Source organism: Oncorhynchus tshawytscha, linkage group LG13 (assembly GCF_018296145.1).
Source record: "Oncorhynchus tshawytscha isolate Ot180627B linkage group LG13, Otsh_v2.0, whole genome shotgun sequence".
Taxonomy (NCBI): domain Eukaryota; kingdom Metazoa; phylum Chordata; class Actinopteri; order Salmoniformes; family Salmonidae; genus Oncorhynchus; species Oncorhynchus tshawytscha.
Genome location: NC_056441.1, coordinates 92,085,751 through 92,112,463, shown reverse-complemented (window position 1 = coordinate 92,112,463; position 26,713 = coordinate 92,085,751). Strand labels below are relative to the sequence as shown.

General features: G+C 45.5%; 2 protein-coding genes across 2 annotated transcripts in view; one reads left to right on the top strand and one right to left on the bottom strand.

The window, feature by feature from the left end:
• Positions 1-26,470, top strand: part of LOC112231651 (endophilin-A1-like) — a gene marked incomplete at its 3' end in the record, with an annotated part of 49,438 nt that extends 22,968 nt beyond the window's left edge. Inside the window, 5 exon segments of the mRNA XM_042296534.1 lie at positions 16,206-16,274; positions 20,068-20,140; positions 20,408-20,551; positions 21,193-21,326; positions 26,312-26,470. Of these exon segments, the coding sequence (XP_042152468.1) occupies positions 16,206-16,274; positions 20,068-20,140; positions 20,408-20,551; positions 21,193-21,326; positions 26,312-26,470 (579 nt within the window).
• Positions 1-26,713, bottom strand: part of tenm4 (teneurin transmembrane protein 4) — a 718,236-nt gene that overhangs the window by 257,238 nt on the left and 434,285 nt on the right.

Below are 26,713 nucleotides of genomic sequence, written 5' to 3'. Positions count from 1 at the left end.
TTGAGATGCAGCCCTTGTCTCTCCCACTCTGTATTCAGTTGGCTTGATGACAGTCTGAGCCCTGAGGTCTGGATATATCGTTACAATCCTGGATCTCCTTTCCCTCCCAGTCACGACCTTATCAACACAGAGGAAATTCAATCAAATAAACCCTGTGCTCAATGTAATGGAACGACATGTGAGTCTTTAAAAGGGGCTTTGTAATTACTCACAGCGGGTTCAGTCACCAATGTCAATATTAGGCATATCTGTTTTTTGTGTGTTTAGAAAAAAATATATATCTGGGCTCGGCCGGTGCTGTCTGATTGACGGTCTGCAGGAGCGTTTGCTTAGGTCTGTGAGGATGAGGAATGGGTTTCTACTGCAGTATTGATTTAGGCGTCCACAGCCGACTGCTTGTCTTTCCCAGCTCCCAGACAAGCCGTGAATAACACTACTGCCCTTGGTGGTTTGTCGCTGTAGTGAGACGGAGAGGGAACCACTCACATTTGTCTTTATCAGACTGAAATGTAGCGAATGTTCATTTGCGCTCGACTCCATTTATTTTCATCTTGCTTTATGAGATTCATCTGGAAGGTACAGTTTTCAAGTAACGTAGACCATATTTATAAACACCTTTTTATTTGATACGGCCATATTAGAAATGGCCGTATCAATGTACAGAGTAGAGGTGGTATAGGATATCACTAAGTTAATGTGCAGTGTGCATACTGTGCAGTAAGAAAGTAGCTAAGGATAAAGACTGTATGTCATGTACAGTGAGTTGTAAGAAACAGAAACCGTTGACCATGGGTGTAATCATTAGTGCAAACAGGTTTCTATTGGACACATTCAGGTAGGTCCCTCCCTGTTTTCGTTCCGTTTGGTTCCTAGTGAATACACCCCATGACTCGCTGAAACCTGACACCTGCTGCAGGCTGTAGTGATTCAGAAGCCCCTAGGTAGGAGGTAACCCATGGTCCTCTGGCTGGGCCCCAGCCCTCCTGACTACCCCACCCTCATTGACATACTGTCATAGCATCTGTCACCATACCTCTCGTTCTACCTTTCCATGACTTTTCCTCTCTCCTCCCACGCTTTTCTCTCCCTCTCTCACCCAGCCCTTCCTGCTCCTTCTTCTCTTTTAGCATATTTTATCCATTTTTTCACTTTCATCCCTAACCCCCCTCTATACCTACAGACCCTGAGGTGGTTTATCACCATCTCCTGAGCGAGACCCTGAGAATGAACTGCCATACAGTCACTCCTCCTCTCCTCCTTTCCTCTGCTTCCAGAATGTAATGAATAGCCTCTATATTTCCTTGTATTACCTCCCGGAGCTGTACATTATAGCACCATAAATACAGCCCACCACATACTAGCACCCTATAGGAAGCTGTCAGTAACCGTCAGGTTCTTGTATGTCGCCTGCTGCTACTCTACCCTCAAGCGACGTTAGCGACCGACGTTAGCGACTGCAGCTAGCTACGTGGCCTCGGCTTCACATATTCTCTCCCAGATTGACATATTTTCAACGTGGTGTAGTGTTCATGCGTTGTTAAACCACCACAGAGCAGTTTCACCTTCTACTGTAGCAGATTAAAAGTACTTAGTGAAAATGGTGATTCCAAGTGGTGCCGTTGACCTGGGGCTCTGACCTCTTGACTTTGCGTGTTCTAGCAGTTCATCCTGTCAGTTTGTCGTGACTGTGTAGTCTGGGTGAGGGCTTCTAATAGCCTGGAATCCCAACTGATAGGTTCTGTTTGGTGTTACTAGGTGAAACGGAACGTATCCGTTGGGATTCTAGGCTGGGATTCTAATGGCCCACCATTGATGTGGTGGATCTTTGTGACTGTGTTAGGGTAGGGGATTTCTCCTTGACATAGACACCAGTCGTCCAGACCATACTGACACAGAGAGGACTGGCGATGGATTCACCTACCAGAGAGGCCATTACTGCCTCCACAACCACTGGAGACAGAGATGCTGGATGGTGTGTGTGTTTACAGTTGTCTACACACACACACACACACACACACACACACACACACACACACCCTCCAAAGACTCGTATAATCTGAGCTCTTTCACCCGAGACAGAAATTGCTCCAGACCCATGTTTTGTCTGGACAGTGTAAGGTTTGATCAGGTTCCAGATGTCATAGGACTTCATAACCTCTGGAGACGACATGGTCTCTTTACATTCCCAGTGTCTACAGTACAATCCTCTATTCTTATGTGGCCAGCAACAGTTTGATGTTTTACAACCCTATTCAGTCAATACAGTTTAGTTGTACCGAATCTGTTTTAGTCTGCCAAGTAGTGTCTGTCTGTCTGTAATGAGGAAATGAAGTGTGCTACAAGTGCAAATATATTATAGTCTTGATTTTGTTTGTATAGTAATTCATCACATTTATAAAAATAGATATTGTTTTGCCGTCTTCCATTTTAGATAAATAATGATTGGTTTATTATTTTTGACATGTCGCTGAGGATGCACCTTCTTGGAGCTCCGGCTGAATGTATTTAGACTGGCCAATCAGGAGCGCTCTGACGGTGAGCTAGTGAGTTATAGGAGAGGCTTTTCGCGTATCTTTCGGATAAATGGGCCTCTCATGCATCCAAGGATTAGGACACACACATACGTCACTAAAGGCATCTTAAGCTGTAAGAAATGTCTGTGTCAAAGGAATTGGTTTTGAATGTCAAGTTACATCAAAACAGACAGAGAGCATTTACTGTTTAATTCAAACATATCATTGAGATATCAACCAGATGGTAACAGAATTAGGCTACATATTGTGAGATTGTACAGACGCATTCGTAGAAAAGCATTTTTCCCAGCAGAGTACTAAATGCCAATGATCTTATGATATTCATACCAACAAGATGGCGGATGCTAGTATCGACACTCTGTCCAGTACGCCACGCCTGAAGCCCCCGAGTAATAAGCAGAATCACCAATGACAAGCTGTTAGTCACTGTGTTAACACCCTAATCACATCCTCATAACATTAGACAACCCCTCAAGGGCAATCCATCTCCCTGCGTGGTGTCGTGTCGTAGGAAGTCAAGGCCATCTACAGTCAAATCCCTCTCATTATTCCATGTCAGTATCCCTCTCATTCCTTTTCCCCTTTGAAATGGAGATTCCGGCTCAGGCTGGGGCTCGTGATGCATTGTTGGCATGACTACGATGCTGAAAAAGAGAAGGGGTGAGTCACTGGTCGTCGTGGCAGCAGCAGTAGTGTGGATGATGGAGCCTCTGCACTCCTCCGAGTCGTGACAAATTTCTCTCCTTGTCTTGTCTCGCTTTCTCCACCCTCATGTCTCTCTATTTCTCCACCCTCGTCTCTCTCTATTTCTCCACCCTCATGTCTCTCTCTCTCTTTCTCCACCCTCATGTCTCTCTCTCTCTTTCTCCACCCTCATGTGTCTCTCTCTCTTTCTCCACCCTCATGATGCAAGGCTTTCTAACCAGGATGAAAGCCTTGGACCCTCCTCACTAAATCCGGCGCTGGCAGAATAGTCATCACCAAGAGCTGTTCATTTACATAACTCCCAAGGGCCCTTCTGAGACGCCTTCTGCCGTATGAAAGAGAGAGGGAAAGAGAGGGAGAGATGCCTACTACCATGTAGCTGTTGAGAGAGGAGGAGAAAAGTCAGGAAGTTGGAGAGAAAATGACAGGTAGAGAAGTTGAGAAAGGTACAGAGTAGATTGTTCTGTTATTCACACATTTAGCTAATTTCTCCTTGAACGGTGACTGAATGGGAGAGAACATGTTCTAATGAGATGTGTGGCTGTGGAATGACAATTCCTCCATTTTCATTCTCTTCATCTACAGGGGCAAGAAAAAGCATGTGAACCCTTTTGGAATTACCTGGATTTCTGCATTAATTGGTCAAACAATTTGATCTGATCTTCATCTCAACAATAGACTGTTTACACTAATAACGCACAAACATTTATGCGTTTTCATGTCTTTATTGAACACAATGTGTAAACATTCACAGTGCAGGGTGGGAAAAGTATGTGAATCCTTGGATTTAATAACTGGTTGACCCTCCTTTGGCAGCAATAACCTCAACCAAACGTTTTCGGTAGTTTTCTGCACAATGGTCAGGAGGTATTTTGGACCATTCGTCTTTACAAAGCTGTTTCAGTTCAGCAATATTCTTGAGATGTCTGGTGTGAACTGCTCTCTCGAGGTCATGCCACAGCATCTCAATCGGGTTGAGGTCATGACTCCGACTGGGCCACTCCAGAAGTACAGATAGCCTTACATTCTCCTGCAAAATGTCTTGATAAAGTTGGTAATTCATTTTTCTGCCAACGATAGCAAGCTGTCCAGGCCATGAGGCAGCAAAGCAGCCCCAAACCATGGTGCTCCCTCCACCATACTTTACAGTTGGGATGAGGTTTTGATGTTGGTGTGCTGGGCCTTTTTCTCCACGCAGAGGTGTGTGTTCCTTCCAAACAACTCAACTTAGTTTCATCTCCACAGAATATTTTGGCAGTAGCGCTGTGGAACATCCAGGGGCTCTTTTGCGAACTTCAGACGTGCAGCAATGTTTTTCTGTACAGCAGTGTCTTCTTCCGTGGTGTCATCCCATGACCACCATTCTTGTTTAGTGTTTTACGTATCGCAGACTCGTCAATAGAGATGTTAGCATGTTCCAGAGATTTCTGTAAGTCTTTAGCTGAAACTCTAGGATTCTTCTTAACCTCATTGAACATTCTGCGCTGTGCTCTTGCAGTCATCTTTGCAGGACAGCCAGTCCTAGGGAGAGTAGCAACGGTGCTGAACTTTCTCCATTCATAGACAATTTGTCTTACTGTGGACTGATGAACATCAAGGCTTTTAGAGATACTTTTGTAACCCTTTCCAGCTTTATGCAAGTTAACAATTCTTAATCTTCTGAGATCTCTTTTGTTTGAGGCATGGTTCACATTAGACAATGCTTCTTGTGAATAGCAAACTCACATTGTGTGAGTGTTTTTTATATGGCAGCTCTAAACAACATCTCCAATCTTGTCTCATTGATTGGACCCCAGGTTAGCTGACTCCTGACTCCAATTAGCTTTGGAGAAGTCATTAGCCTAGGGGTTCACATACTTTTTCCAACCTACACTGTGCATGTTTAAATTATGTATTCAATAAAAATACAATAATGTGTGTTATTAGTTTAAGCACAATGTGTTTTGTCTATTGTTGTCTTTTGTAAAATTGTATGACCAATTTATGCAGAAATCCAGGTAATCCCAAAGGGTTCACATACTTTTTCTTGCCACTGTAGATAATATACAGTCTGTTATTACAATGTCCTTTATTTAGACAGTCCAGTTAGTAATACCTGGTTATGAAGGAAATGACATTGAGGAAAGGTGTCGTGATAATTTATCGTCATCCGTTTTTATGTCAATTTGATCAAGTCATTGTATTATGAATACATTGCTAGCTGATTGAATGACACGAGTACAGGGATGATAGACCGTGTCAATGTCTTGTTGCATGCCAGGGTAGTGTCCTTCACTGTTAATCACATGTGATCAACTTTATGGTTAGTCCACTGTAAGGTAAGTAAAACCACAGTGGTACAGTAGTCAGTGTACACTAATAGTAGATGCTGTGTTTATTGTGCAGGAAGGTCAGGCGAGAGACACACACTATGACCCCAGAGGAAAAGTTATCGTGTGATTCCTCACAAAGCATCATGGGTTATGAGCTGCGCCACGAGTCTCATGCATGCAGGATTAGAATTCTCTCTCTCTCTGATAGGGGGATAAGAATGAAGGTATTTCTTACATCTGGATTCCTCCTAGATTACACACACACACACACACACACACACACAATCAAACAGTTTAGCAGATGTCACAGTGGGTGCAGCATGTGCTTGTGTTACCAGCTCTTAGCAGTGCAGCAAAAATGTCAAACAAGTACACATCATAGTCAAAAGCATGAAATCACGAATGTAATACGAATGAATCCATCTCACTCATGACTCACCTTGACATGCACACAGCATAGACATTCTCAGTCTGTGTACTGTCATCACTCACGCACATTTGCACACTTATGAGTACAAAAGCACAATCTCTTTTGTACTCAAAAACGCACACACGAACAGCGCCAGCTGGTGCTCTTTCCCTCCCCTGTCTCTCCAGCAGCACATGGATGGGGAGGAATGGACACATCTCGCCTCGCGCGCCGACTCATCCTCCCACTGTTACGTAAGAGCCATGCAAAGGCTTACAGATCAGATTAGAGCAGCCAGGGGCCCTATACACACAACACAACACAACACACGGGTTGGTGACGCAGCACAGACTGCCAAAGCCTGAGGCCCAGACATGGGTTTGGACATGAGGCTTGGCCTCCTCTGTGTGGATGCTCCATTCAACATTATGTATGGAGTCTCTCTCACTCAGATCTGTAGAAAGACTGATGCTCTACTCCTGTGCTGGAAAGCACTGCTTTACCGAGAAGTAAATCAAGGTTTGTCTTGGGATTAGGGATTTAGACTCTAGCGGCTGAAGACTTGTTTTTGTAGGCTGACTTAAATGACACCCTGTTCCCTATATAGTGTACTACTTTTGGCCTGGACCCTATGTTCCCTGGTCAACAGTACTACACCATATATGGTGCCATTTAGGATGCAGCCTTAGATGATGTCATCCATCGGGTGGGAGGCTGTTGATGCGTGTTGATCCGTTGTCTCTGTGGTCTTGTCCACTTCACAGGCTTTCAATGCCGCTGTGTTGTCTCTGCTGCTATTGGGATCATTACTACTGTAAAGGCGGAAGAGTGGGCCGACCACCACCCATGTGCACTTCGGGATTTGAGGATCACCACAATCATGATTTTCCTGGAGCGAGAGCGTCTGTGGTCGAAACGAAGGAAAGACAATGAGGGTATAGATTTGTTCCGCTGCATTGAAATTGCATTAATATCAGTCTAAATTTAGATGAAGCTCTTGTTTAAATTGTAATTGCTTGTCTCGTTCTCTCGATTCAGTATATATCTGTGTTAGTAGATTCTTGACACGCGTCTAAGTGTGCATCCAAACTGACACCCTATTCCCTTCTATAGTGCACTTTTGACCAGAGCCCATAGGGAATAGGGTGCCATTTGGGATGCATCCTAAATGAATGTACTTTGGTTTCTGCTGAGTCACAGTGCCGTCCGGTCCAGCAGAGAGGAGAGCTGAATCGTAGCATGAGAAGAGAGCTGCCAGCTCTCCCCACCAAAGTGTTGATGAGGACACACAGACCCCCAAGGACTTTGGGGGGGAGAAGGAGAGAGCGAGAGGGAAGGAGAGGGAAAGGGACAGAGACCGATACAGTGGGGGGGGGGGAGGAGGGGAGATGGAGGTGGAGGGAGAGAAAGAAAGCTCTTCTGGGCATTGTTACGCAAGTATTTTCCTAACCACAACATTTGGCAAAGTCACATACCCCTCTCCCATTTCCCCATCCACCCTCCCTCTCAACCGTCTGGACAGAGAGCGAGAGACTGAGGGAGAGAGCGAGCGTGGGGTAGAGAGGGACTAGGAGAGACAGGGAGAGCGGGAGGAAAGAGGGAAATATTTTGAAGCTTATGCTGCTCGACAGTGGAATGAGAGAGTAGTCAGAGGAAGGGAGGAATAACCTCCTCCTACTCCATGATTGCACATCGGGAGATCCCCTGCCCCCTCTATTCTCCCCCACAAAGGGAGGAGGGATGAAAAGGAGCAGTAAATCTGAGAGGAAGTGACAGTTAGGTCTGTGTCCAGCCCAGCTGCTGGCCGGGACGCTCCAGTCTCTTTATAACCTCCTAATCTGGCCTACTGTAGTTTTTAATCCCTGCCCACTGACACACGTATTTAAAGCAGGGGCCTCAATGTGCCCAGGCCGGATTAGAACCCGGGAGGAGAGGATCTGGTGGGATGGATGGAGGGAGGAAGAAGAGGAGAGGGGAGGAGAGATGGGATGGAGTGTGGAGCAGCAGCAGTGGCCTCTCCACGTGTGGCTCACATGGGGCTCCATGTGACGCTGCCGGCCCTGATGCTACCTAGCGCTAAAGCTAATGTTGTATAGCACAGTAACACCCACTAATGATGCGTAGCGTGTTATTTTGGAACACTGCTGAGAGGACAGAGGGGATGGATGGATGGCTAGAGGGAGTTTGGGTACAGTGGGGGCTATCTTTGAGGATTGTCATTGATCCCTGTCACCCTGCCCAGAGATTTACACCAATGGGGAGAGAGAGAGTGGAAAGATAGGAGAGGAGGTTATTTCAGGCAGAGCTGCTACCCAGAGCACGAGCCAAAGTAATTACACCACCTATTTCAATTAGATAATAGAACACACACACAAACCATATCCTACATTCAGTGATATATCTACACATCTTCATACTGTCCATACATGTGGAATGTCTATGGGCAGGTTAAGGTTGATTATTGGGAGTATGGAATCTGATCCTAGATCTGTGGGTAGGTTAGTGTCTAATGGTTAAGGTTGATTATTGGGAGTATGGAATCTGATCCTAGATCTGTGGGCAGTGTTGGATTCCAGCTTGAAATAAACTTATTCATGTTACCAGAACTTAGTAATTACTTTACATGTATAAAAGGGGTAAAGAGGAACTAGAAGAACATCTGATTACCGTCCCATCTCTCTCTCACACACACAGACACACACACACACTTCCACACCCATGAGGGTCCTAGACTTAAGCAGGGCCATGACAATACCAGTAAGAGGAACCTACTGTGTTTCTGCCTAACAACAGAAGGAGTGTCTATCTTAGTCATACAAGGAGATGACGACTCCTAGTTGGGAGGTAGAAAGATGTGTTTGTGTGACTTGTATGTTGTGTTTGCAGCTGAAGCACCCAGTGGGTTGAATAAACTTGCTTTGAGCTTTTTCTAGTCGTCCGTGATTTTTTTACTCTACTTGTTCAGAACCTAACAATTGGTTAGTGTGTAATGGTTAAGGTTAGAATTGGGAGTAAGGAATCTGATCCTAGATCTGTGGGTAGGTTAGTGTGTAATGGTTAAGGTTGATTATTGGGAGTAGGGAATCTGATCCTAGATCTGTGGTTAAGGGTAGCTTCCACCACTGCTGTTGGATTGACTGGTAGTGTGAGAGCACACACCAAGCATCCTCTCCTCTCTTAAGATCTTACTGTGTGTGAGGATTTCATCCAGGACGTTTGTCTTGTCACACCTATTGATGGACTTATAGGCAGGACACTGGGCCTAGAGCTTAACACTCTCACATGGTGGCCAGGCCAGCAGCCTTTCTAGTAATCTGACTGTCTGGATGTGTATTTATAGAGGAGGAAGTGGATGTGCTAGAGCGCTGCAGAAGGGAGACCGTCTGTGGGCACACAGTAGAATGAATTGGCTGAGTGCTCTCTGTCTCTCTCTCTGTCTCTCTCTCTCTCTGTCTCTCTCTGTCTCTCTCTGTCTCTCTCTCTCTCTGTCTCTCTCTCTCTCTCTCTCTGTCTCTCTCTCTGTCTCTCTCTCTCTCTCTCTCTGTCTCTCTCTCTGTCTCTCTCTCTCTCTCTGTCTCTCTCTCTCTCTCTCTCTCTCTCTCTCTCTCTCTGTCTCTCTCTGTCTCTGTCTCTCTGTCTCTCTCTCTGTCTCTCTCTCTCTCTCTCTCTCTCTCTCTCTCTCTCTCTCTCTCTCTCTCTGTCTCTCTCTCTCTCTCTCTCTCTCTCTCTCTCTCTGTCTCTCTCTCTCATCTGTTATTTAATTTTCACACAGTGGAACAATGGAGCTGGATCCGCTCTGGAGGGGTTAACAGTTGTTTTGGTTTCTTTGGGTGTTAATAATAATCATAATTATATGTTTAATTTATATAGAGCTTTTCATTACACGAAGGGTCTCAAAGACCCATTTAAAATGAAACAAAGGATCTTCTGGGTCTATTGTATCAGTATAGTTTTAAATGAGAGTGCGTCATTTTGCGGAGAAAGACACAAGCGTGTTGGATTAACATCTGGCCCTGAGCTTTGTTGAAGAAAACACTCTTGTGAAACGACTAAATGGGATTTTGTTGTTGGAATGTTGTTTCACCTTGAAAAGAAAGCGAGGGTGGTGTAGGGAAAAAAGGGTGTTGATGCCTGAAGGAAAGGTCCCTCCCTCCCTCACTCTGTCACCCATTGGAGCGGGTGACAGTTATAAAGGTCACAGGAGGGGGCATGCGATGTCACCACTCTGTGGGCTAATTACTATCGGCTGTTTTGAGCCTCCGAGGCGTTTAGTTTATTGTGGGGGGGGGGGAATGAGTCCCTCTAACCTCTAGTAGACTAATGGTGCTTTCTGGTGCTGACCTTCAGGTAAATACTCTTTAATTGTTTCGGTTATAAGCGCTTGTTGTATATAACCATCATTCATATTGTTTTTTCAACCTTTTTTTAACCAGGTAAGTCACAGTGAGATCGACATCTCTTTTTCAAGTTAAGAAAAGCAGCAATTCATATGAACGAATCATAATAATAATTCTACCTCATTCATAACCATTCCCTCAACCATCATTTATTAACTACGAAGAACCCAAAGCCCAGAATGGAGTTCAACTAAAAATCCCTGCTAGAAAAACAACCTCCCTGCCTTTCACCACCTGAGCGCACAGTCAGATGAAATGGACTGTTGAGGAGAAAGGGGTTTTACTTATTTGTGACGGGAGATGTATTGATATGGGTTTGTCCCATTACCTTACTGTGGGTGCTCACTCATGTGGTACAGTGCAGCTGTCCCAAGATCTACAGCAGTGAGTGACTATGAGAACAATACAATATATCCCCAACAGCATAGTAGGGCCTACACACTACCCAGTACCATATTCATCAACTGCAATCTGGAATCAAATCCATTTCATTCGTGTAGGTGAATGAAAATGCTCCTTTTCTCCATCTGCAGCTGATGTTACAGAATTGGACTGGTGTAAATAAATTCCCAGAAGCACCCATTCCTAAGTGGTGTCTACCGTGCCTGTGTTGTCAGATCAATACAGGTGAGGGAGAGGAAGCAACTTTAGATGATCGAGATGCACCCCTAGGGGCTAGTTTCCCGGACACAGTAAGCCTGGACTAAAAAGCATTTTCAATGGAAACCTCTCAATTGTAGCTTTTTAGTCTAAGACTAGGTGGTGTCTGAGAATCTGGACACTCATTTAATTAAGCATCGGATGTCACTGCCCTGTTTGACCCACAGTGATGATGTAACATGAATGAGGAGGATATATCAGGTGACAGATGAGCCGAGGTGTCCTCCATTGAACCAAACATACTTGACTTGGCAGAGTTTCTATAAATATCGGGGTAAATCCTAACTTCCTCTTTCACTTAGTCATGTATTGAGATCAATGGGCGACAAAGTAAAAAATATATATACTGAAGTGGATGTTAGGATTCACCCTCCAGGTGAATATTGTGCGTCTTGAACTCCATTGAGAACAACAATGCCCAGAGATTCCTGTGGAAGCTATTCTACAGTATGTCATGCTGCTATGCCCTGGGGTGCTGTGAGTCAGTTGTGTGTACTTTTACCTATTCTCAAGGATGTCATGCTGCTATGCCCTGGGGTGCTGTGAGTCAGTTGTGTGTACTTTTACCTATTCTCAAGGATGTCATGCTGCTATGCCCTGGGGTGCTGTGAGTCAGTTGTGTGTACTTTTACCTATTCTACAGGATGTCATGCTGCTAGGGGCCTACACACTACCCAGTACCATATTCATTGCCCTGGGGTGCTGTGAGTCAGTTGTGTGTACTTTTACCTATTCTACAGGATGTCATGCTGCTATGCCCTGGGGTGCTGTGAGTCAGTTGTGTGTACTTTTACCTATTCTACAGGATGTCATGCTGCTATGCCCTGGGCTGTGCTGTACTTTTACCTATTCTACAGGATGTCATGCTGCTATGCCCTGGGGTGCTGTGAGTCAGTTGTGTGTACTTTTACCTATTCTACAGGATGTCATGCTGCTATGCCCTGGGGTGCTGTGAGTCAGTTGTGTGTACTTTTACCTATTCTACAGGATGTTTTACCTACTTTTTCTACAGGATGTCATGCTGCTATGCCCTGGGGTGCTGTGAGTCAGTTGTGTGTACTTTTACCTATTCTACAGGATGTCATGCTGCTATGCCCTGGGGTGCTGTGAGTCAGTTGTGTGTACTTTTACCTATGGGGTAAATCCTAACTTCCTCTTTCACTTAGTCCAAGGATGTCATGCTGCTATGCCCTGGGGTGCTGTGCCCAAGGATGTCATGCTGCTATGCCCTGGGGTGCTGTGAGTCAGTTGTGTGTACTTTTACCTATTCTACAGGATGTCATGCTGCTATGCCCTGGGGTGCTGTGAGTCAGTTGTGTGTACTTTTACCTATTCTCAGGATGTCATGCTGCTATGCCCTGGGGTGCTGTGAGTCAGTTGTGTGTACTTTTACCTATTCTCATGCTGCAGGATGTACTTTTACCTATTCTCAGGATGTCATGCTGCTATGCCCTGGGGTGCTGTGAGTCAGTTGTGTGTACTTTTACCTATTCTACAGGATGTCATGCTGCTATGCCCTGGGGTGCTGTGAGTCAGTTGTGTGTACTTTTACCTATTCTACAGGATGTCATGCTGCTATGCCCTGGGGTGCTGTGAGTCAGGTGTGTACTTTTACCTATTCTACAGGATGTCATGCTGCTATGCCCTGGGGTGCTGTGAGTCAGTTGTGTGTACTTTTACCTATTCTACAGGATGTCATGCTGCTATGCCCTGGGGTGCTGTGAGTCAGTTGTGTGTACTTTTACCTATTCTACAGGATGTCATGCTGCTATGCCCTGGGGTGCTGTGAGTCAGTTGTGTGTACTTTTACCTATTCTACAGGATGTCATGCTGCTATGCCCTGGGGTGCTGTGAGTCAGTTGTGTGTACTTTTACCTATTCTACAGGATGTCATGCTGCTATGCCCTGGGGTGCTGTGAGTCAGTTGTGTGTACTTTTACCTATTCTACAGGATGTCATGCTGCTATGCCCTGGGGTGCTGTGAGTCAGTTGTGTGTACTTTTACCTATTCTGTGTGCTCACTGTGTGAAGTCCTATCCACAACACTGCAGTCACTAGTGACGTCACTGCTTGCACCTCCAGGTGACTGCTTCAAGGCCACTTCGCATAACTGACAGCATTAAGTCATTGGCTCTCGTGTTCATTTCAGGCTTTTTTCACGTTTACTATCATGATCTTGTCCAGGGGGTAGAACTGAGCGATTTCCCCTCAGATAGGCCAGCTGCAATGTCAAAATTGTCTATATTGTAAAAATTCCTGAAAACAAGAAATGCTTTTTAGTCTTAACGCACTGCTAGCCCTAAATTAAGGTTAGAAGTAGGTATAAAATCTGATTTTTCAAATCTGTGTCAACCAGCTCCACTTCATTCCATTTCCTAGTGTTCTTACTGTATGTCCCTCACTCCAACATGCCTTTTCGTTTCCTCTAATTCTCTGTTCCTCTTTTTTCTCTGTTCCCCACCTCTGGATCTCTTAGTACTGATAACACTACCTATTTTTGTTTTGTCTCTCCCTCTTTCTCCCATCTCTCTAATTATCCCCTCTTTCTCTCTCTTTCTCTTCCTCTCTCTCTCTCTCTCTCTCTCTCTCTCATTCACCTCTGCTCTCAGGGGCACTCCAGCCGTCCCCTATCCTTGCCAAGTGCTATCTTGGGACAGGGCCACTTGCACACCATCCTCCATTTTGGCTCTGTCCTGCAGCAGACACTCCATTCTACAGTGTAGATCAGGAAAGTGCTGCAGTGACGGGGACACAAGCAGACCGTATACACCGTTTCTCCAGCCCACTGACATAGACGCGACTCATCCTCAAAGCGACTCATCCTGTGTCTCCTTAGAGAAGCAATGGGTCCCCATTGGTTCTGCGTGATAGTCACTTTTCATCTACAGTAATTAGGTTCTAATGGCCAGACTTCCTGCTTTGCCGGGCAGAGCCCCTATTGTGCCAGTCACTGTTAGCTAAAGCTGTGCTCCATTTCCTGTGTCTCCTCTCCCCTGCATCTTATTCATAAACACTTCATGAGTTGGGTTTGGACACACACCGTCGTCGTATGCCGATCTCTATAAACCATCTGCCAATGTGTGCTCCCAATGTGTGCTCCCAATGTGTGCTTAACTGATATTTCAATCAACGGGATGTTTCTATCGAGGGGAACATTTGATTATCTGCTTTTTGTGTGTGTGTGTCCAGCAGGGGAAGCGATGAAGGCTGCAATGTGCAGTCATGGGAAGTCACAGCACTGGGGTGGCAGACAATCCATACACACACCATATCTGTATCCCATCTTATGATACCTCTCAATACGGTACATGACGTAGTTAAGGAGCATTAAGATACAGAATTACTTCACCTATTTATAGTCCTGTGGAGAAATGCAAGTGGCGTCTCTCTCGCTCTCTTTCTGTCTCTCACTTTCTCTCCTTTCTCGCTCTCGCTCTCTGCCGAAAACATCTTAAAAGCCCTAAACTCCAATAGATTTGCAAAATCTATGACAAGGGTCGGCCAATGTTGTTCTGACCATGATTGAATTGGTGATGTTCTGTGAATCGTGTTGTAGGATTGTCCTTGTAGTAATGAAATATGAGATTGGTACATGATGTCTGTCTGGCCTGACGCACACACACACAAACACAAATGCCCTGTTATGGAGGGCTTAACATTCTGATGCCCGCCCTGTCTGTACCCTGCTCTCAGCCTCCGTGATGTGACACACTGCCGCATATTATTACATATCATTGACCTCCATTTTAGGACTGACAGCGTCACTGGGCTGGCATCACTGTCAGCATCACTGTCCTCTATCCGGAGATGATGATGACACAACCGCACTGCGAAAGAGTCAGAGGCTCTCTCTCTCTTTCTTTCTCTCTTCCTCCCTCCCTGTCTCTCCTGGGTTTGGCCTTTGATCGTTGTGGATGTGTCTGGTATTCCAGGAAGTAGCAGCCAGCGGCAGAGGAAACAGGAGTGGGGGAAGGAGTGAGGAAGGGGGAGAGATTTGGGAGCAGGAGACACAGCCAACGAGCTGAACCAGGCAGGTGCCTGTCTCCATGGCAACAACCGGCAACTGTTTCACGGAGGACTTAAAGATTTCTGAGTGATGTTAAGCAGAAACTGATGACAGAAGAAGGTCTTTGCTCACTTCCTCTGTGTCTGTGCGTGTTCTCTGCATAGCAGGAAGAATTTAGTGTTGTTTTCACCATCTCCTCATGAGTAGGATAAAAGCTGATTTTTAGAGCCCTTGTGCCTTCAATGAATTAGTTCCTCTCTTAATACACGTCATATCAGTGTCTCTCTCTAGTAATCTTTCTATCTTGTTAGTCATTTTCCATCTGGTATGATACAGTCTCGTAGGAGCACTGCAAATTCCCACTCTCCCTAAACAAGCTTGCTCACAGCAATTGATCCTTCAGTCACAAAATTGACTTCTCCTTAATTCCCTCTCATCTCTCATCCTGCCCTCTGTGAGCTGCTCATCTGGCCTGGATGTGTCAGATTGTAGGCCTCCTGGGCACCAGGTTACGTCACAGGCTGTGGTTGTGGTGACTGACTTTATATCACAAAGCCTTGAATAAGACAGCTCCTCTAACGAGTCTTTTTTGTGTGTGTGTGTGTGTGTGGAGCTGTAAACTGCCAAGGTTAATCTGATATGTCTCTCTTCGTGGTGTCCTCTTAATTAGAAGATGAACAGGGGTCACAACCTTAGTGTTAGTGTACACTGATGACAGAGCAGACATGAGACAGCAACAACATGCAAGACACTGGCTCATATAGACACAGCACAAAACAACAGGAGGGGGGTAACCAGGAGGGTAAATAACTGTAGCTAGGAGAACGATTTCTGTTCAAATAGTTCAATGTCTGGAAATTATTCACTGCGTGTTTTGAGAGACTGGCTGATTACAAAGGTAGCTGAAAATGAAATGAATGTGCTTTTGTCCAGCTACTTGAATAGTAAGACTTGATGAATAATTACATTAGTTGTGAATTGAATTGTACACCCTGGGGAGTTTTCCATTTCAGTGTCCAACGTGGAAGCTATATTGACTGAAATACAAATGCATTTGCCGTATATTCTGGTTTTGGTATCTTTGACATTTGATTCCATCTTTGTTACATTCACCTATCGTCTTGAGGTGCAGAAAGTTTTTAAATGATATTAACCTTGACATGTTTTTGTGTCTTCTTGCAGAGGGTGAGTGAGAAGGTTGGGGGAGCAGAGGGGACTAAACATGATGATGACTTCACTGAAATGGAGAAGGCAAGAATTCTCTCTTTCTATTTCTCTAAGAATCCTCTCTATTTCTCTAAGAATCCTCTTTCTATTTCTCTAAGAATCCTCTCTCTATTTCTCTAAGAATCCTCTCTCTATTTCTCTAAGAATCCTCTCTCTATTTCTCTAAGAATCCTCTCTCTATTTCTCTAAGAATCCTCTCTCTATTTCTCTAAGAATCCTCTCTCTATTTCTCTAAGAATCCTCTCTCTCTATTTCTCTAAGAATCCTCTCTCTCTATTTCTCTAAGAATCCTCTCTCTCTATTTCTCTAAGAATCCTCTCTCTCTATTTCTCTAAGAATCCTCTCTCTCTATTTCTCTAAGAATCCTCTCTTTCTATTTCTCTAAGAATCCTCTCTTTCTATTTCTCTAAGAATCCTCTCTTTCTTCTTCAATATTACAATGTTGTCATGAATGAGCCCATTCTCCCAAGCCTTGTTCATTTGTGTTAGAAACTATATCCTCACCACTCCCATAGTCCTATTGTATTACATTGTGCACTGCACATTTACTTTTTTTCAATAAAAGAGAGACATTTATCTCAATTTAAATGCCTTGGAAAAATTCTTATGAAACTGCTTCTAGAAAGTGGGAAAATGAAGTGTGCGTGCGTTGTGATTGGGGAGAGACCAAGCCAAAACCATCATTCTGTAGTGTAGTGTCTTATTCTAGACAGCTGGGGAGGCTGAGTAGTGTATAGCAGAGCCATGCATTTAAATATAGGGCTCTGGCGAATAGTAGTGTGAGGTCTGTGTTGAAGAAGGCAGAGAGCTGGCATATCTGACCAGCATCAAGTGGGAACACAAAAGTAATCTTCACCAGCTGTCAGCTTTGTGTGTAGTCTCTCCCTCCACACATCAGAGTAAAGCCCCTTCATGTTCTGTCCAGGCATGTTGTCTCTCCCTCCACACTACAGAGTACAGTCTCTTCATGTTCTGTCCAGGCATGTTGTCTCTCCCTCCACACTACAGAGTACAGTCTCTTCATGTTCTGTCCAGGCATGTTGTCTCTCCCTCCACACTACAGAGTACAGTCTCTTCATGTTCTGTCCAGGCATGTTGTCTCTCCCTCCACACTACAGAGTAAAGCCCCTTCATGTTCTGTCCAGGCATGTTGTCTCTCCCTCCATACTACAGAGTAAAGCCCCTTCATGTTCTGTCCAGGCATGTTGTCTCTCCCTCCATACTACAGAGTACAGTCTCTTCATGTTCTGTCCAGGCATGTTGTCTCTCCCTCCTCCAGCCCCTTCCTCAGGCATGTTGTCTCTCCCTCCTACAGAGTAAAGCCCCTTCATGTTCTGTCCAGGCATGTTGTCTCTCCCTCCACACTACAGAGTACAGTCTCTTCATGTTCTGTCCAGGCATGTTGTCTCTCCCTCCACACTACAGAGTAAAGCCCCTTCAGAGTACAGTCTCTTCATGTTCTGTCCAGGCATGTTGTCTCTCCCTCCATACTACAGAGTAAAGTCTCTTCATGTTCTGTCCAGGCATGTTGTCTCTCCCTCCATACTACAGAGTACAGTCTCTTCATGTTCTGTCCAGGCATGTTGTCTCTCCCTCCATACTACAGAGTACAGCCTCTTCATGTTCTGTCCAGGCATGTTGTCTCTCCCTCCATACTACAGAGTACAGTCTCTTCATGTTCTGTCCAGGCATGTTGTCTCTCCCTCCACACTACAGAGTACAGTCTCTTCATGTTCTGTCCAGGCATGTTGTCTCTCCCTCCATACTACAGAGTACAGTCTCTTCATGTTCTGTCCAGGCATGTTGTCTCTCCCTCCACACTACAGAGTACAGTCTCTTCATGTTCTGTCCAGGCATGTTGTCTCTCCCTCCACACTACAGAGTACAGTCTCTTCATGTTCTGTCCAGGCATGTTGTCTCTCCCTCCATACTACAGAGTACAGTCTCTTCATGTTCTGTCCAGGCATGTTGTCTCTCCCTCCACACTACAGAGTAAACAGTCCCTTCATGTTCTGTCCAGGCATGTTGTCTCTCCCTCCACAGAGTACAGTCTCTTCATGTTCTGTCCAGGCATGTTGTACAGTCTCTTCATGTTCTGTCCAGGCATGTTGTCTCTCCCCTCCACACTACAGAGTACAGTCTCTTCATGTTCTGTCCAGGCATGGTGTCTCTCCCTCCACCTCCACACTACAGAGTACAGTCTCTTCATGTTCTGTCCAGGCATGTTGTCTCTCCCTCCACCTCCACACTACAGAGTAAAGCCCCTTCATGTTCTGTCCAGGCATGTTGTCTCTCCCTCCACCTCCACACTACAGAGTACAGTCTCTTCATGTTCTGTCCAGGCATGTTGTCTCTCCCTCCACACTACAGAGTACAGCCCCTTCATGTTCTGTCCAGGCATGTTGTCTCTCCCTCCACCTCCACACTACAGAGTACAGCCCCTTCATGTTCTGTCCAGGCATGTTGTCTCTCCCTCCACCTCCACACTACAGAGTACAGCCCCTTCATGTTCTGTCCAGGCATGTTGTCTCTCCCTCCACCTCCACACTACAGAGTACAGCCCCTTCATGTTCTGTCCAGGCATGTTGTCTCTCCCTCCACCTCCACACTACAGAGTACAGCCCCTTCATGTTCTGTCCAGGCATGTTGTCTCTCCCTCCACCTCCACACTACAGAGTAAAGCCCCTTCATGTTCTGTCCAGGCATGTTGTCTCTCCCTCCACCTCCACACTACAGAGTACAGCCCTTCATGTTCTGTCCAGGCATGTTGTCTCCCTCCACCTCCACACTACAGAGTAAAGCCCCTTCATGTTCTGTCCAGGCGTGTAGTCTCTCCCTCCACCTCCACACTACAGAGTAAAGCCCCTTCATGTTCTGTCCAGGCATGTTGTCTCTCCCTCCACCTCCACACTACAGAGTAAAGCCCCTTCATGTTCTGTCCAGGCATGTTGTCTCTCCCTCACCTCACACTCCACACTACAGAGTAAAGCCCCTTCATGTTCTGTCCAGGCATGTTGTCTCTCCCTCCACCTCCACACTACAGAGTACAGCCCCTTCATGTTCTGTCCAGGCATGTTGTCTCTCCCTCCACCTCCACACTACAGAGTAAAGCCCCTTCATGTTCTGTCCAGGCGTGTAGTCTCTCCCTCCACCTCCACACTACAGAGTAAAGCCCCTTCATGTTCTGTCCAGGCGTGTTGTCTCTCCCTCCACCTCCACACTACAGAGTAAAGCCCCTTCATGTTCTGTCCAGGCGTGTTATCTCTCCCTCCACACTACAGAGTAAAGCCCCTTCATGTTCTGTCCAGGCGTGTTATCTCTCCCTCCACACTACAGAGTAAAGCCCCTTCATGTTCTGTCCAGGCGTGTTATCTCTCCCTCCACACTACAGAGTACAGTCCCTTTATGTTCTGTCCAGGCGTGTAGTCTCTCCCTCCACACTACAGAGTACAGTCCCTTCATGTTCTGTCCAGGCATGTAGTCTCTCCCTCCACACTACAGAGTAAAGCCCCTTCATGTTCTGTCCAGGTGTGTTATCTCTCCCTCCACACTACAGGAACCAAAGCCTTCCTCCTCCTTCTGTGTTTTCTCTCATTCTCTCCATCTTTTCTCCTTCTTCTCTCTTCCTCCCCTACACCCCAGCTCTCTCTTCTGTCTTTCTGCCTCAATCTCCTGCTTCTCTCTCCTCCTCCCTCACCTCTCTCTATCTCTTTTCTGTCTTAATCTCTTTCTTCCCTCTCACCCCCCCTGTCTTTTCTGTCTCTGTCATAATCTCTCTCTCCTTTTTTAAATATATATCTCTCTGTGTGGGTTGTAGAAGGTGGACACCACCAGTAGGGCGGTGATGGACATTATGACCAAGACCACTGAGTATCTGCAGCCCAACCCAGGTGAGAGACACGTGCCATGGCTGGTCTCAAATGGCACCCTATCCCCTATATAGTGCACTACATTTGACCTGAGCCCTATGGACCCTGCTGAAAATAAATGCACTGTGTTTTGGTCAACCCTTTTTGATAGATTTTTATTTAATTGAATAAATTATACGCATGACAAACACCATAATCAAGCACATGTTTAAAAAGTAAACTTGTACGGCAAGTTTGATTTGATTTAATTGATTGAGTGATTCATGAATGAATTGTTTGCGTGTAAAGCCTCCAGAGCCAAGATGACCATGATCAACTCCATGTCTAAGATGCGTGGCCAGGAGAAGGGTCTGGGCTACATCCAGACCGAGACCGTCCTGGGAGAGTCCATGCAGAAGTTTGGCAGGGAGCTCGGGGAAGAGTCCAACTTTGGTAAGTCACTATGGCGGTACTTGCCTTCTAAATAGTAGGCTTCTGGGTATACGGAAATATAACGTTGTATAGGATGTGACATTTCTAAAATGTTGTATATTTTAAATGCCAGGATGTTATACTCATGTAGTCTTTTCATCAAGTAGAATTCGCTGCACACTATTGAAGAGAATCCTCTCTTTGCACTTGTTTGAACATGTTTGACAGCAGCTCATAATCAGAATAGGGGACTCGCTCTACAAAAATGTACAAATGACGGGGAACAAATGCGATTGCGCATTTGATGATGCCTTCTCAGTATGGATGAGTAGTATGTTGAAATGCTAACGGTTGCTTACTGCATACCTTTCTACTAAACAGTATGTTCTAAACAGTATGTAGTACTATTAGTACCCAGTATGTAGTTTTAGTTAGTAGTAGGCCAGACCGATTTCGATCACTGCCATTGTCTATTTATAATGGTGCTGATTGCTAGACTGCCCCCAGATTTGTTTGTGCGGCCTTGCCAACTCATAAGACCAAACAAACAACTGAGCGGGCTAGCTTAGCGCTCATAAACAACATTGATGTGCAAACTCCTCAACTTGTCTGAAGGAGATGGAGGAGTACATGTTGTTATTTTATGCCCCTGTGTGTTCCAGGCCTGGCTCTGATCGATGCTGGGGAGTCCATGCGTGAGCTGGGGGAGGTGAAGGACGCTCTCGACATGGAGGTCAAGCAGAACTTCCTGGACCCGCTGCAGACCCTCCACGACAAAGACCTCAAGGAGATTGCGGTGAGACTGGATTTATTCATTTTATTTGATATTTTATGCAACATTGAGACCCAGACTGGGGGAAAGTAAGGCTGCCTGGTAATACAACATGCCCAGAAACTATAGGCTACTACACCACTATTTAACATTGCTGCATGTCAGCCACGAATTGACTGGAAACCGGGTGGTTTACCCTCCAAATTGCTTTGTGGTTTGAGGAGAACACTTACATTTTGTCAAGACGGAGATGAGTGGCCGAAACCGAGGTGCGCATGGACAACAGTGGATGAATCAATTCAGGCTACAAGTGTAGGCCAAATGACAATGGTAGAATGTCATTACAATACACACAGGTGTTTTTGTAACAGATGTCTCTTTCAATTCATCAAATTGCGGGTGCACAGAGCACTGTTGGGGTTTGGACGAATGTGTGCAGGTAGGCTACAGGAGCGCCTTGGTTAAGTGACTGTTTGACAATCAGATGAAAACATGACTGGTTGTGTTTATGCCACAATTAGAAGACATAGGCGTGTCCATAAGGCTGGGGAAGCTGGGGAAGCTTTCCCTTAAGTACATTTGAAGTAGCTTCTTTTTTTCTTTTAACTGGAGATTGTTTGACATCTCATAGCCCGCAGTCGAAGGGCCCGCAGTCGAAGGGCCCGCAGTCGAAGGGCCCGCAGTCGAAGGGCCCGCAGTCGAAGGGCCCGCAGTCGAAGGGCCCGCAGTCGAAGGGCCCGCAGTCGAAGGGCCCGCAGTCGAAGGGCCCGCAGTCGAAGGGCCAGTCGAAGGGCCCAAGTTTGGGCAAACACCAAATAGATGATTGTTGAGTTATGACTATCAGTGAGAAGAAGAGAGACCCAGTCAGGCATATCGCAATATTTAAAAATACAATTACAGAAAAACTGTTTGGAAAAAAATGGCTGTTGCTGTAAAGAGATGACAATGAAAATACTCACCTGTCTTTTAGTTATCAAAATTCATAACTTATTTGAGTGAACAGTAGCGAGAACATCAGCCATATCCCCGGTGAGTTGTGCATATTCAGTCTTTGTCATTGAGTCAGTAGCACTTTTTTTGTTTGTTTTTGGACAAACATTTCCTCCTTCAGGTTGTATTCTTGTCTCCCCTTCCCATAGGCCGATTAGATGGATCAGACAACATCCTTTTTATTGATATGTTTGTCAGTGTCAGCAGAGTAGGCTACCCTGCAATTTTTGTAGTATAGGTGTCTCGTACCGGTAAGAAATTAAGTCAACCCTGGACCCAGGTCTCTTTTTTGAGTGAGTACTGCATTTACAAAAATCCCTACATACAAAATACAAGGATAACAAGAACAGTGCACTCGCATGACATCACAAGGCAGACATAATAGCAAAACTGCATAACAGACATAACACAATAACAGCATAGCAAGCTAGACACAACACCACAGTAACAACATGGCAAGCTAGACACACCACCCTAATAACAACACGGCAAGCTAGACACACCACCCTAGTAACAACACGGCAAGCTAGACACACCACCCTAGTAACAACACGGCAAGCTAGACACACCACCCTAGTAACAACACGGCAAGCTAGACACACCACCCTAGTAACAACACGGCAAGCTAGACACACCACCCTAGTAACAACACGGCAAGCTAGACACACCACCCTAGTAACAACACGGCAAGCTAGACACACCACCCTAGTAACAACACGGCAAGCTAGACACACCACCCTAGTAACAACACGGCAAGCTAGACACACCACCCTAGTAACAACACGGCAAGCTAGACACACCACCCTAGTAACAACACGGCAAGCTAGACACACCACCCTAGTAACAACACGGCAAGCTAGACACACCACCCTAGTAACAACACGGCAAGCTAGACACACCACCCTAGTAACAACACGGCAAGCTAGACATAACATGGTAAGCTAGACCGATGTACCGTTAATTTTCTATGTCCTTAATGAGACACATTGAAAGTCATTGCATACATTACAACATACAACTCAAATCCTAGTCATGTTGAAAGCAGACCAGGAAAATGTTAATTTAAAAAATGGAACGTTAATGCCAACGTTGCACCTTTATTTGCACTTAAATAAGTTTAGTAACATACCCTACATTATTCATCTCATATGTATACGTATATACTGTACTCTATATCATCTACTGCATCCTTATGTATCCTTAAGTAATACATGTATCACTAGCCACTTTAACTATGCCACTTTGTTTACATACTCATCTCATATGTATATACTGTACTCGATACCATCTACTGTATCTTTCCTAAGCTGCTCTGTACCATCACTCATTCATATATCTTTATGTACATATTCTTTATCCCCTTACACTGTGTATAAGACAGTAGTTTTGGGGGGGGTGTTAGTTAGATTACTTGTTGGATTATTACTGCATTGTCGGAACTAGAAGCACAAGCATTTCGCTACACTCGCATTAACATCTGCTAACCATGTGTATGTGACAAATACATTTTGATTTGATTTGACAATCACTTCATCTAGACATTGACATCAGTTGGATAACTCCTAATGCTCAGTCAATGTTTACTGCCCTGGAGGGAGAGGCAGCATGTTTACTCTACTCTCTCGTTGGAGTTGCCCAATACAATTACATCCGTCTCCCTGCCAGACCACAGAATCAATACTCAGCTAGTAAAGTTTAGATTCTCGGAGAGCTTCATTTAGACTTTTTTTGTTCTAAGGGCAGAGGGAAAATCAACTCTGGCATACTAAAAGTTTATAATTAACTCTGAATAATCATATGCCTGAAGGTGTCTGATACGGGTAAGCATTGGTGATGGCACCACCTTCAGATTATTTCGGAAAAACTGACCACGACTCCATTTTGTTGCTCCCAGCCTATAGACAGAAACTAAAACAAGAAGCTCCCGCGCTCAGGTCTGTTCAACGCTGGTCTGACATCTGATTCCACGCTTCAAGATTGCTTCGATCACGTGGACTGGGATATGTTCCGCATTGCTTCAAACAACAACATTGACGAATACGCTGATTCGGTGAGCGAGTTCATTAGAAAGTGCATCGACGATGTCGTACCCAAAGCAACTATTAAAACATTCACAAACCAGAAACCGTGGATTGATGGCAATATTCGCGCGAAACTGAAAGCGCAAACCACTGCTTTTAATCCAGGCAAGGTGACCGGAAACATGACCGAATACAAACAGTGTAGCTATTCCCTCCGGAAGGCAATCAAACAAGCTAAGCGTCAGTATAGAGACAAAGTGGAGTCGCAATTCAACGGCTCAGACACGAGGTATGTGGCAGGGTCTACAGTCAATCACGGATTACAAAAAGAAAACCAACCCAGTCACGGACCAGGATGCCTTGCTCCCAGGCAGACTAAATAACTTCTTTGCTCACTTTGAGGACAATACAGTGCCACTGACACGGCCTGCTACCAAAATCGGCGGACTGTCCTTCACTGCAGCCGACGTGAGTAAAACATTTAAACATGTTAAACCTCGCAAGTCTGCAGGCCCAGACGGCATCCCCAGCCGCGCCCTCAGAGCATGCGCAGACCAGCTGGCTGGTGTGTTTACGGACATATTCAATCAATCCTTATCCCAGTCTGCTGTTCCCACATGCTTCAAGAGGGCCACCATTGTTCCTGTTCCCAAGAAAGCTAAGGTAACTGAGCTAAACGACTATCGCCCCGTAGCACTCACTTCCGTCATCATGAAGTGCTTTGAGAGACTAGTCGAGGACCATATCACCTCCACCCTACCTGACATCCTAGACCCACTCCAATTTGCTTACCGCCCCAATAGGTCCACAGACAACGCAATCGCAACCACACTGCACACTGCCCTAACCTATCTGGACAAGAGGAATACCTATGTGAGAATGCTGTTCATCGACTACAGCTCAGCATTCAACACCGTAGTACCCTCCAAACTCGTCAGCAAGCTCGAGACCCTGGGTCTCGACCCCGCCCTGTGCAACTGGGTACTGGACTTCCTGACGGGCCTCCCCCAGGTGGTGAGGGTAGGTAACAACATCTCCATCCCGCTGATCCTCAACACTGGGGCCCCACAAGGGTGTGTTCTGAGCCCTCTCCTGTACTCCTTGTTCACCCACGACTGCGTGGCCATGCACGCCTCCAACTCAATCATCAAGTTTGCAGATGACACTACAGTGGTAGGCTTGATTACCAACAACGACGTGACGGCCTACAGGGAGGAGGTGAGGGCCCTCTGAGTGTGGTGTCAGGAAAATAACCTCACACTCAATGTCAACAAAACAAAGGAGATGATCGTGGACTTCAGGAAACAGCAGAGGGAGCACCCCCCACCCATCCACATCGACGGGACAGGAGTGGAGAGGGTAGTAAATTTTAAGTTCCTCGGCGTCAACCTCAGGAGGCTGAAGAAATTCGGCTTGTCACCAAAAGTACACAAACTTTTACAGATGCACAATGTATCACTAGCCACTTTAAACAATGGCACTTTTATATGTTTACATACCCTACATTACTCATCTCATATGTATATACTGTACTCGATACCATCTACTGCATCTTGCCTATGCCGTTCTGTACCATCACTCATTCATATATTTTTATGTACATATTCTTCATTCCTTTACACTTGGGTGTATAAGGTAGTTGTTGTGAAATTGTTAAGTTAGATTACTCGTTGGTTATTACTGCATTGCCGGAACTAGAAGCACAAGCATTTCACTACACTCGCATTAACATCTGCTAACCATGTGTATGTGACAAATAAAATTTGATTTGATCTGATGTGGCCGGGAGCTCCGGTCATGTTGCTGGCATATGCCTGTCCAATCTGAGGTCAGGGGTTGTTTCAGGACTGGGCCATGAGTTTAACTGGGCCAAGCTGAGCTGGACCAGCACAGTACGGTTTGGGTTGGTACGAAAAGGATGAAGTTGTCTAACCATTTGGAGGGATCCCTGTCTAACCTGTCACTCTTATCACCCTTTCTTCCTTCCTCTCCTCGCAGCATCACCTGAAGAAACTGGAAGGCCGCCGTCTGGACTTCGACTACAAGAAGAAGCGTCAGGGCAAGGTGACGGACGACGAGATCAAACAGGCTCTGGAGAAGTTTGACGATACCAAGGAGATTGCTGAGCTCAGCATGTTCAACCTGTTGGAGAGTGATGTAAGGAATATGTTTCTACCGTTACACACACACTGTGTGGGAAGTAGGTAGGTGTGTGTGTGTGTGTGCGCGCGCGCGATGACCCACCATTGACACATGAGCACCATGTTTTCCTCCTGTACTGTAGGTTCAGTGTGAAGTGGTGAACTAATTAATAAATGCAAGTATACTGTTTACCTGTGGGTCTAAGCACTAAATATCTATATTGCTAGTAGTGTAGTAAGCAGCAGTAAGTAGTAAGCA